The sequence below is a fragment of the Rhipicephalus sanguineus genome, chromosome 6 (assembly GCF_013339695.2).
Source record: "Rhipicephalus sanguineus isolate Rsan-2018 chromosome 6, BIME_Rsan_1.4, whole genome shotgun sequence".
Lineage (NCBI taxonomy): Eukaryota > Metazoa > Arthropoda > Arachnida > Ixodida > Ixodidae > Rhipicephalus > Rhipicephalus sanguineus.
The window spans coordinates 135,252,219-135,264,505 of NC_051181.1; the positions used below are offsets into that span (position 1 = coordinate 135,252,219).

Here is a 12,287-nt window from a genome sequence, read left to right on the forward strand (position 1 = left end):
TTCTAACACAGCAGAAGCGTCTAGCACTCGTCGATATAACCTCACAATAACAATAATACGATGAAAACACAAACAACTAAAACAATGGCGCGTGGCAGCGTTATCTTCAAAGACCAAATTTTTAAAAATTTATTTCAGACGAAGGCCAATTCAAATTTCAGTTCCTCGCGCGGGTCACAGTGTTGGTGGCGCAGCGTTACATCACTAACTACAAGATATATTCGCGTGTTTAGCGGGCCTATACCTTATCGCGGAATACGGAATACTATTCCGTTTTCTCCGTGTCGTCACGCTTCGCGCCGCCGGTGTTGCCCATATCGGGGGCCCTGACGTATTTCGAAATGGCCAAACAGGAACGACCAACACGGTATAGTATTTCGCATTCCCTGGTACGGTATAGGCCCCTAGGAACGTCTGCATACAGATAAACTTATCGAAGCTCGCAATAAGTTGCATACTTAGTTTCATTACAATGTAAAGTGGTCCTTTCTTTTCTTTTTTTTTGTACAGGAAGGATACCGTAGATCCAAATAAGATGCTGTTATTTCATGAAGTCACGGGCAGTTGGTGCGATGACTCTGAGGCCACAGTTTTCGGTGCGTCTTATCATATACGTCCTACAAATGTAGCTATCCCGACCTCCAACACATATAGTGAGCTCAAGGTATCCTGCCCGGTTTTCTTGAGCAAGTCGCAAAAATTTGGTAAATTTAACCATACCGTCCTATGTAAGCCCTCTTACAACGTCGTCACTCTAATTATAATAATCAAACTTATATAACGCTTAATTAGCTCACAGTACATCTCCCTAGTTAATTATCCACTGCCACATAACTGTTTTTTTTTTAAATATAAAGTGACACATGGACCGTTACAGTTCAATAAAAAAAAATATTGCACATATGGGTAAAAAAACAGCATTATCACTGTAGATCACAAATACAATTCGGGGAAACACTTTCACCATTTCGTGCCTGAGCATGGACAAAACGACGTGACAACGGTCAACATTCGCATGCGCAGTGCGGTTAGTACCTGCCATGCAACACGCAAGCACCATTCAGCAAGCAAACACAACCAAACACCAATTCTTGCGCAGGCAAACAACGAATGAAACACACTCGGTACTTGCTGATAGCAACGCGCCATGATGCACAAACTAAAAAAAAAAGTAAAAAGCCTCAACGTCTGCTTATGTCTTTTGCGCTTTTACTTTGCGCGTCGCATTATGCAAATGTATGCACACGTCAAACCGTGCTTGTAACTTAATCTTACTGATCAACCAAAAATACCCTTGCGTGAAAAGGATCAGAGGATATTATAGATACGAAACCTGTATTATTCATAACTTTGCGAGCCACGTCGGCAACAGGAAAACCATTTCAGATGCCGTATCTATAAGAAATCTTTACTGGATCAGGACAGTTACATCACTGGGGGACCTCATAATCCACGCATCTAAATGCATAGAGTTTTTCAGCAATGAAAACTGACAGATACAAACGATATATCTAAGTAAATGAGCGCGGAAACACGAATACGTTTTGCAATGCTTTCATTACTATGTGCGAAATAATTCGACTCCGCCGTTGTCTTGATTACTTTATTATTTATTTTTTATTTACTCCTACCTCCCCCCCCCCCCCCCGGGAAAGAAAAAAAAAACACTTATACGCATTACAAACGCATCCAACCAACTGTTCTGTAACTTCATAAACGGTCCGGAACTTGTCATTTTTCACTCTGGGCCTGTCACTACATACATGCCAAGTTAGATTGTTTTCCGTTGCACAGGTGACTTCGTACCTTGGACGTCCTTCACGTTGAGATCACATGCTTGCACTACGACTAGCTTTAATTGGCCGACAGCTGGTCGCCGGGTCACTGTGGACGACGAGGACGTCACATGCAAGCGCGCGCACGCATACGCGACACGTTAGTCATCGCGCACACCACACGCCGCCATGCACAAGCAAACACGCACCAACTGGTTCAGAGAGCCGCCACGCCCGTCAAAGCAGCCAGCGTGTACAGTCGCCGACATTATAAACGAGAACGCACAACGGATTTCAAGGTACGTAAGCGTCAGTTTTTGACTCTCATATACTTAGTCCTACATAGTAAAAATGCGCAGATTCACATCCTACATTAGAACGATAGACCCGCCGCGGTAGTCTTAGTTTTGGTACCCGACTGCTGACCCGAAGACCACGGGATCGAATCCCGGCCGCGGCGCCCGCATTCCGATGGAGACAAAATGCCAGAGGACCGTTTGCTTAGATTTACACGTTAAAGAACCCCAGGTGGTATAAATTTCCGAAGCCCTTCACTACGGCGCCTATCATAATCATATCGTGGTTTTGGGACGCAAAACCCCAACAATCATTACAGCGATAACGAAAGTAACTGCTCAGGTAATTCGTGAATAGCGCTATAATAATGAACTCTTCGAAAGGAGCACCAACTGCGCATGCACAGAAGTGCCCCGGAAGGACAGATCGTGGTGTATACAATGGCCCCAGTACTAATTACTGTGCTAATTTTAATCGCAAATCATCATTAAAGACGACGAGGAACGGAGTGTAGCAGGACTGTAAATATTTTTGTCCATTTCTTGTTTATCGTCAATGATGTAATGGTGAAATGCGAGTGGAGAAAGCGAACTGCCTTCTCCATTACGTTTCTGGAAAGCCACTTCAATACGCAGATGCGCCGGACATACGCTTTCAAAAGAGCTTTGTAGCAAGATGGCCAAACAAAAGCGCTTTCTTTCATTTACTTAAGTTCATCGCCTACAAAATCAAGGTTAACTTAAAGTGAGCAGCTTTAGTCCCATCACCTCGATTACAATCCGCTGCATTACCATAACAAAAGAAAGCAATCCGTTCGCGCTCGCAAATGACGGCGACTGCACACGTATACACTCCAAAAGGAAACAACAGAGATGCAGCGCTGGAAACTCTTTTGCAGGTGTAACCGTAGATTCGTCCCTTATTCTACTCCATTTTGAGAGTAATCGCAATTCTCAACAGAGTATACGTTCGCTCTAGCACAGTGCTCAACTACTGAACCATCTGAACGTATGTACGACATACATAGCGGTATAGGCTCAGAGCACTAGAAAGCAACGTTCGTAAGGTGAAGTCGTTTTTAGGAGGTTCAGTTATTCAATGCTGCGTTATTGCGCACCCCTTAGAGGACGAGGACAGAACTGCACAGACACAAGAGCAAACTTTCAACTGGATTTATCCATGTACAGCAAGGGCCCGTTATTCATGCCGGATCAAGTTTGCAGCTGCTGCCGTTTGGGCGAATGTAGAGCGAACGTTTACTCCAACGAGGGAGTACGACAACTTTCTCAAAGAGGAGCAAGAACCTGAGACAGAGAGTTTCTTCGTGCTTTCATAGAGGATCGCAAGAGGCGGCGACGCCCGCGAAAACGTGAACGTGCTGTTAGTGCCCACACGCCCGCAGGACCAGAAGACAAATGCAGGACGACGACGACGCATGCGCGGCTGGCTTGCTTTTCGCACACGTGGAAGACAGGCACCGGCTGCGTACACGGGGCGTCCTTACCGTGCGCCGCTCCGCTTCTCAGGTTGCGGCCTTCGACAACGACAACTAGCAGGCGGCCGACGCCGCTCAGCTTCTGTGATTTGGCTGCAGCAGCGGTGCGCAAAGGGAGGACAAACAAGGTGGATAGATGAGAAGAGGGTCTGATGACAGCACGCCAAAGGCCGCACTGCGGTCAGTTCACAAATGGTTCGTCGAAATTCACCTTCAAGAACGAGACACGTGAGTAGGAATAACTCCGTACTTACCGGACTGAAGTGGCAGACGAGCGTGTGTGTTAAACACCGTTTAGTCCTTCGGTTTCCGCAGACTATTTTTTAACTTAAATTGCACGAACTCGACGCCAGGTCGAGCTGATTTGTACGGGTGTCAAACGGTGAACCTTCAATCGAGATCGAGCCCGACAGGGATCGCATTTCTCGGTCGCGATTGACTAATTTGCGCAAGATGCAAAGGGAGCCAAATGCGGCCGGGAAATTCGATCCAAATCGGCCTCGATTGCGATCGAAAATGGCCGTAGGACAACCGGTATTCGCCCGACCCTAAATACCAAGTTCAACATCGAAGGCGTTTACATGAACCCGGCAGAAGCGGATTGAGTGAAATCGAGTTGAAATTTGCCCGCAAATTCATGTCAACACTTTCAAAACGCACCAAGAGAAGCCTCAGTGCATCACCCGTTAATAATCACTGCAAATTGTTGCGTTTGTAGCAGTACATATTTTGCTGACTATTATGAATTCGCGAAGCCACAGCGCCGTTTCAATGTTTAAGGACGATGAGTACGAAGATCCACGTCCTAGCCACCATTACCATGTTTGTCGAAACACAATGATTGCAGCTCTCACATGCACTATAGCGCGTAGACACAGCCAAATGACGAATACGGGCTTGATGCAAAGATCAACCCCAGTGTAAAAATACATTCTGCAGGATACAATGTCAAAGTGCAAGCTTCTACGATCGTCTGAACTAGGAATTAAGTATACAAATCTGTAACTCCGCAACAAAAACGGATATCGCGGATCTGCAAGTTCTGTTTATTCCTACTGTCGAGTTGTATATTGTCGAATACACACCTTGATCCTTCCGTCTTTTGTTCTTTAGATTTTAAACAATTCCTGCAAAAACAATTGATAAACTGAATAATATGTGCTGCCTAAACTCGGAAAATTTCACTTTTGTGTTTTTCAGTAGAACAAATTTAATCAACTCCGGCGCAGTGGATGTCGAGAAAAATGAGTTCCCCCATGCATGAAGATGGGAGCTCCCGATGTAATAAGCCACCCCTCCGATCGTACAGTCATGAGAAATATGAGAGGGAAACACTGAAATTACCTTTTAAAGGTCGTAGCGGCTAAACGAAGTTGGCAAGCGCGAAAGTTTTCATGACACTAAATGCTCAAGCGGAAAGTATATCTCTTGCAATTCAACATGCCACGTTCATATCGGTACATTACAAGTAACTGTTGATTAAACACGAATTCGGCGTTCCCTTTCACATTGTTCACGGCTGTACCACTTGGAGAGCTTCTGAATTCAGCGTCAGCAAGGAAAGTGACACGGTCCCTTACGCATTTGCGCAAGACGACTCCAAAACGAGAGCCGCCATCTTCTTCTCAGTCGACTGTATTGACAGCCCCGCCCCCCAGCGTTTGCAGAGCCTCCGGGATCGGCCCACCTTTGCCTAAGCGAGGATGTAATTTCATATATTGAATAACAGGGCCCCGCCACGGTGGTCTAGTGGTTATGGCACTCGACTGCTGACCTGACGGTCGCGGGATCGAATCCCGGCCGCGGCGGCTGCGTTTTCGATGGAGGTGAAAATGTCTGAGGCCCGTGTACTTAGATTTAGGTGCACGTTAAAGAACCCCAGGTGGTCGAAATTTCAGGAGCCCTCCACTACGGCGTCTCTCATAATCATATCGTGGTTTTGGGACGTTAAACCCCAGATATTATTATTATTGAATAACAGAGAGCTAATCTGCTTGGTATGAATTCATGCTTAAAGACTGGGCGTGCAAACACGGACACAACAGAGAAGTCAAGACACCACAAACGCCGGCGTTTATGGTGTATTTACTTCCCTCTTGTGTCCACGTTTGCACGCCCAGTCTTTAAGCATGACGATGTCATGTCGTGGCCTCATCATTCGACGTCACGTTATGTGACGTAATAAATTTTGGCGACCTGTGACGTCATAATGACGCCGTATGGTGACGTCATCGCGTGACGATATTTTGCACCACTCGAGTTGGTGCCGACGTTACCGACGGTCACTTTTCGCGTTTGATGAGGCATCTAAGGCTTTCGCCTTGATCAACCAGAGGCGCCCGCGTGTCACTCGCGCAACTCAACGACTCTAAAACGATCCTAGCGCTCCAAACCCATCGTGACTTAACCCACGACTCGTGACTCGAAAATAAGCGTTCTCTAGCTCCTTCGTTCGCGCTCGTTTCAATCGGATATAGACTCGCGCGACGTCGAAAGCTTACGCGTAAGTGTGCATAAGGTTGCGCATAAAGACGTGAGAACCGCGACAGCTGAACAAACATACATTTACCCCCCCCCCCTTTTTTTTCTTTTAATGCCTTCCTCTTTCTTCGGAGCGCACGATGGCAGCTATAACGACCTCGTCACGTCATCTGTTACACAATGACACACTTCCGCTACACGATGCGCGGTCTACGAGCGATTCAGACAAGTCACGAATAGAAAAGAAGCGAAAAGATAAACAGGGCTAGACTCAACACGAAGGAGGACGGGGCGGAAGGGCTGGGTAGAGCGTCGTGTGTTTACCTGAGACCTTCATCTTCTTGGCCTCCGTGTTGCGGTAGTTGTGCGCCGCTTCTTTGATCTTCTTGACCCACAGTAGCCTGCGCCAACAATGCAGACGACCATGCATGCGCGCGCGCGCACACACACACGCGAAGACACATGTGCAAACACACGCGGCAGCACACACACATTATATACACACGCGACGTCGCTTCCAGGAAAGGACAGGAGGGCGAAACTATTCCGGTTCCTTCTTAGTTTCCACTCGTAAATCGGGAAGATGTCTTCGTACTATATGCCAGCCCGAACATCGTAACGCCTTTCCCACCTAAACGTAACTGCCTCACATAAAACAAATTTCTGGTGTTTCCTGCACAAGGCCGTCTTTTAGCGACCATTCATAAGTTTGTCACTGGCACGCGACGCTGTTCAGCTGTGGGTTAAACATGGTAACTTGTGTAGAGGCGCACACTTTCTCATTTTTATAGTTTAGCGGAGTTCTTTAGCCCAGAAATAACGGCAAATTATGGCATATTACCATTTTTTAATGACAAATAGTGTCAATTACCTTAACGAGTGTTCAAATGCGCGCACTCATCAAAGTGAAAGGGCGAGTGTACCCACGGGGACAAGAGTACGCTGCGGGGAAGTGCAGCCACTGAACTACAATGCTCCGCCGCAGAAGAGGCGCAGTAAGCACCTAGCGTTTCCATGAGATAAACAGCGGGGACCAGCCGCGAGAACCGTCGCATGTAAGATGACGCGGCCAGTGGCCACCAGAGTTACTGCACATACGGGAGCATATAGTAACCCTTAGGGAGCATTTAGATTAACTCTATCGGTCACCACCTATGGGCGACGTGCGCGGAGGTGAGGAGGAGGTCGGCGTACTTCTCGTTGGCGTTGGCCGCTCGAAACACGCTTCGGGGGGCGTCGGGCACCGATATCTGGAAGGTGTCGTCCGACGGGCTGCCCGCTCCGTCCGAGCAGTCTTCCACCAGCACCGTGTTCAGGAACAGGGGCTGTTTAGCGAAGAAACGAAATAAAGAAAAAGAAGTGTGATTAACATCTTTTTTTTTTACAGGGTGTACACTCAACCAACGTGCATTAGCTTAAGTGAACGAGGCGAAGTTGACTTTGATCATAACTTGATAAAGCCGTAGCCCTTTCCCGCCCTACGAGGCTACTGACGTCTAAAGCACCAACATCCGTAGCTAAACAAAAACCACGGAGCAAACAAGACTCAACGAGACAACAGTACATGCACGGCCGCGGAACAAGCATCCTTCGCTCATTCTGCAAGTCTACGTCTCCTTCGTCGTCGCGCATACTCACATAGTGATCCTGGCTAACGTGCGTCTAATAGGATGAAATGCTGCTCTACCACAATAACTAACACTGACTATTCTGCACAGTGCCAAAAAAACAGAGTGGCGAGTGTGACCCACCTGCTTGTAGAGCTTGTAAGATGCGTTCATCGCCTTGTCGGACATGAAGACGTTGGTGACTCTGCCGACGTCGCGCATCGGCTGCGCCAGCAGCAGAAAATCGTTGAACAGGAAGCCCACCAGCTCCTTGCCGCTTTTCACCTGCATGCGAAGAACCTTGCGTTGGTTATTACGTATAAGTGTGCTCGCTAGGGACCTGCGGGCCTCACAACGGTGTTCAGTATGTGCAAGCCCAACAAGAGCTACCCGGCGCGGTGGTCTAGGGGTTATGGTGCTCGAGTGCTAGAGGCTTTCGAGCATCATAAGATGGAGGCAAACAGAGCCATATATATACGCTTCGGCTCTGGAGGCAAAATGTTAGAGGCCCGTGTGCTTAGATTTAGGTGCACGTTAAAGAACGTGCACCTAAATAAAAAAGAGGCCCGTGTGCTTAGATTTAGGTGCACGTTAAAGAACGTGCACCTAAATAAAAACAAGTCTGTTTCACAGCACGGCACTGAAGCCACTGTGTATGAGGCTATCTTTTGGTGCACCGTCATCAATTACCCACATGCTGCTCTGGTATTGATTGGATTATAACAGATATACTAAGAAAGAACCATCTGAGCTTGAACAGACAAAGCTGGAAACAGGAAAAAGGAGGCAACTAAATATAGTAACTCGTTATGTCCGCAGGTGCACGCTTACTTAACTCTTGGCGTACGCCTTACATTCACGTGTGCGTACCTTGGTGAGCGATCCCGAGTGTAGGAACTTCCTGGATCCGAGGATGTTAGTGAGCGAGTTGAAGACGAGTCTCTCGGAGATTCCGTTGCACTGGATGTGAGACTGCGCCCACTCCAGATGGTCGGCGTTCTCGCGCTCCTTGACCGCCTCGTTGATCTGGCTGCACAGCTGCTCGGCCTTCTCCAGCGCCTCGTCCAGGTAGCCGCGGTCCGGGTGACTCGCGTCGGTGTACTCACGGATCTGTGCAGCGCACCCGTGGTTACGCACGCACGCTTACATTCGCAGTGAACTCAAGAGGTGGCGCGCAAAGCATGTGACACGTCGAGTTATTGTATATGCTAGCTTTAGGTAGCAGAGTTGCGCATCTGTCTTCCTAATGCCACCGGTAACCATGCGTTGCGGAGAAGCTGACGCTTGGGCCAATTTTTGTATTTCTCGACGCCGCCGCTGCAGCGAACCGGACTGACAGTAGTCATCGACAGTCAGGAAGTTAATAACCCGTCTTCGGCACGCCAAAGATGTCGATCGACGACACGGTAGGCATGTCGCATGCAAAAACGGTGTGCGGGATCACCGCATAGCTGCTATCTTTCACTTCTGGTAAATTACAGCGTGTACAGTAACTCTAGTGACACGCCTTCATCTTCAAAACATTTTAGCGCGGCAAAACGCGGGACAAAATAAACAACAGTACAAAGCGCCTCGTCCTGTTGCTTATTGTGTCCCATCTTTCGTTACTCTTAATAAGTTTGACGATGAACCCTACATTGAGCAGAACGTTACGGTTTAGCTGGGTACTCCGTTAAAGAATCACGCTTACACGCGAGATATCCTCGCCCGCGATACTACACGTAATAAAGTATCTTATTTCGCATGCGGATAGTGACAGCTCCTGATGTACCTTCTTGATCATGAGAGGATACTTGGTCATCCTCTGCATGGGCTTGAGCAGGAAACTGGTGAACGGCATGCCTCGCGTTCGCGGGTTCTTGCAGAACTCCTGGACACGAAAGAAGCAAGCCAGCAAGCGTTCCAGCAAGTCCCACAGCGTATACCGTGTTCCATAGGGCAAAAAAAAAAAAAAGACAAACGCGTACCCTGGTGAATGCCTTGAAGCGAGGGTCGTTCTCCGACCGCTGCTGAATGAACGCCATGGACCGTACCTGGCAGCTGCAGAACCTCACGTATGGAGTCAAGTAGGGCAGCTACGTATGTGATAATAATCATCTTTATTAGATTAACAAACGTTTTTGCAAGAAAGTAAATGAGTCAGCAGTTTAAAACAGGTTTGAATGAGCATGACGGGAACGCGTACTGCCCTCCTTTTTAGTGTAGGGCCCTCTTTCATTAACCTTCTAACACACAAAAACTGGAACAATGCCACATGTAGCCTGCAGTGAGTCTGATCGCCGGGAGATGGGCACGGGAACCCTAAACATCAGTTAGCCGAGTCCTAGGCGCGCTCATTGTGGCCTAGCTAGTTTTGACAGATAATGTACTCGCCTGACCTGCTTCAGTGTGCTAGATCTCGCGCTGTGATTGACATAGCAACAACGGTAACTTCGCAGCCTTTGTACCTGCATCGTCATCAACTCAGCGAAGACAGCGCACAACAAAATGCTGAGCTGTGAGCAGTTCGAAGCCCGAACTGCCACATGCACGTTCTGCCTTATGAGCCTTATGAGCCACGGAATACAAACATACATGCTTCAAGATCAAATAAAGAGGGAAGCGAAGTATACCGTAGGCACGGCCATTCGGTATATTCATAGCTTCGAGCAATTTAGATGACCTCTTATGGTGACCACAAGTTATAAAGAAAAGAATGCGCATACAGGTTTGCGACCGATCGCGTTGTTGTTCTCAAGCACTACACTGCTGGGATGTAACAAGACCCTCCGTCATTCCACCCCATTTTTAACATTCCACCTGCGCATACAGACAGGTTGAAGAACAGTGAAATTAACTGATTTTACTAGGCAGAAATGAAATAAACACTGGGCACGAGAATGAAAACGTTCGTTACGAACAAACGCTCGTATAAAAGGGGTGCGAAATAAGCGCAAATGTCCAACGCCCACTATAATTAAAACACACACACACGCACACACACATGGCCTACTGAAAGTCAAGCACTGTCACTCACGCTTTCGCAGAGAATGTCCCCGATCATTTCGATGACGCCATCTTCGCTCATGCGCTGACGCACTCTGAACGACCTGGAACGCAATAGAATGTGAATGAGAACTACACCTAAAAGGGAATCGTTGGGAGCACTTGTGCCAATGCGAAACAGCTGGCGCGTCACCGCGAACGCCACGCGGAAAGGTCAATCACCCGTTCGTGCGCGGGTCAAGGTTTTTGAATTTGATGACCCTCGTTGCATTGCATTCAGTAGGCTAAATAAAGCTCTCGCTATCACATCGAGCAGAAGGTATCAGCGGTATATACTCTTTCTATTTCTTTCGTTTGAATGGTTGTGGAGAGCATACGGAGCAGCCCAGACAGTGGTGTAGACAAGTATACAGAGTGGCGATTCTTTGTTTGTGTGGACGAGCGAAGACATGACCTCCACAAGTTCGTTCGCGGGAAGCGACGAAACGAGTGTTACTGACCGTCTCACATCGAGATCAAGAATGTCATTACGGCACGCACGAGGCGGCAAATAACATGAACGACTAACGCCCCCCACCACTCACACGCACACCCCTGTCCACGCCTTCCTCCAGGGCGGAGTGAAAGAAACGAGACGGGGACGGGGAGGGGGTACATGTCGCGGTACAACAAAATGGTCGTTTGGTCGAGTCTCACTTGAGCATCTTGGTGTTGCTCATGATAAGCTCGGGCCAGTTCACGAAGATGAGCTTCACCTCCTCGTCGGTCAAGAGCGACGACTGTTTCATGGGCCGGTAGAACACCTGCAGCGAGACGGAGAAAGTGCAAGGCCGCTGACGACAATGATGACTCGCCCGAAGCGTATCGACAAGACCTCTGCTTACAAGCGCCCAGACAACCATCAGGGGGCGCGCTTGTATAAGACACGTTTCACGGGGCCAAATGGGCATAGGAGCCGGCTAGAGCCTGAGAGTGTTGTCTCAGCACAGTTTCTGATGGTACATATACGGCTTTATGGAGAAAGCGCGCGTACAAGAAGCGAATGACCCTAGCTCCTTTTCTACACACAAGGGTAAAACACCGACTCGCCGGCAGCAGAAGAGGCATAGGACGCCCGATGCGCGCGTACCTGCAAGAATCCGCGATGCAGCGTGCACGCGCACAGATTTGCTTGAGAGGGTGTGTTCCAAGTTTACACGTTCACCTGCACCTTTTAAGCATTTATTTCGCAGAATAAACCCCATAATCAGTTATAAGGTGCGATTTTCCGTGCGTAAGGATGTGAAATCAAGATGTGGCGTTGAAGACACCGCACGTACCTCTTTGACGAGGATCAGGTCCTTGACGTAGTTCTCCTCCGTGGAGATGAGCTCGTAGATGTGACCCTGACGTTTCTTCTCTCGGGTGCTGAGCGAAGCGCTGAAAAGAATCTCCTGCAAGCTGCCACCTGCAGTGATGGAAGCGAAATTTTTATTTTTGGAGCAGATTCTGGAGCAGAAAAAATGCTCGTTTGGAGCAGCAATTGGTGTTTTCGGAGCAGATGGGAAATAGTCCAAACGACTCCTAGAGTATAAAGCATCAAGCAACTAATAAATATTAATATTTATTATTAAGCATATTGCACATAAAATAATCACTTCAAATTGC

The 12,287-nt window shown here is 48.0% G+C and overlaps 1 protein-coding gene across 2 annotated transcripts in view; it reads right to left on the reverse strand.

The window, feature by feature from the left end:
- The window catches only part of LOC119396497 (intersectin-1), an 88,696-nt gene that overhangs the window by 14,363 nt on the left and 62,046 nt on the right, over window positions 1-12,287 (reverse strand). The window contains exons 27-37 of one of the 2 annotated variants that reach the window (XM_049417122.1): window positions 11,960-12,087; window positions 11,337-11,443; window positions 10,672-10,744; window positions 9,623-9,730; window positions 9,427-9,525; window positions 8,526-8,765; window positions 7,800-7,940; window positions 7,243-7,373; window positions 6,373-6,449; window positions 3,577-3,660; window positions 1,807-1,884 (exon numbers count right to left, since the gene is read on the reverse strand). In XM_049417122.1, the coding sequence (XP_049273079.1) occupies window positions 1,807-1,884; window positions 3,577-3,660; window positions 6,373-6,449; window positions 7,243-7,373; window positions 7,800-7,940; window positions 8,526-8,765; window positions 9,427-9,525; window positions 9,623-9,730; window positions 10,672-10,744; window positions 11,337-11,443; window positions 11,960-12,087 (1,266 nt within the window). The remainder of the gene's footprint in view (window positions 1-1,806; window positions 1,885-3,576; window positions 3,661-6,372; window positions 6,450-7,242; window positions 7,374-7,799; window positions 7,941-8,525; window positions 8,766-9,426; window positions 9,526-9,622; window positions 9,731-10,671; window positions 10,745-11,336; window positions 11,444-11,959; window positions 12,088-12,287) is intronic. The other variant, XM_049417123.1, reaches the window with a different exon arrangement.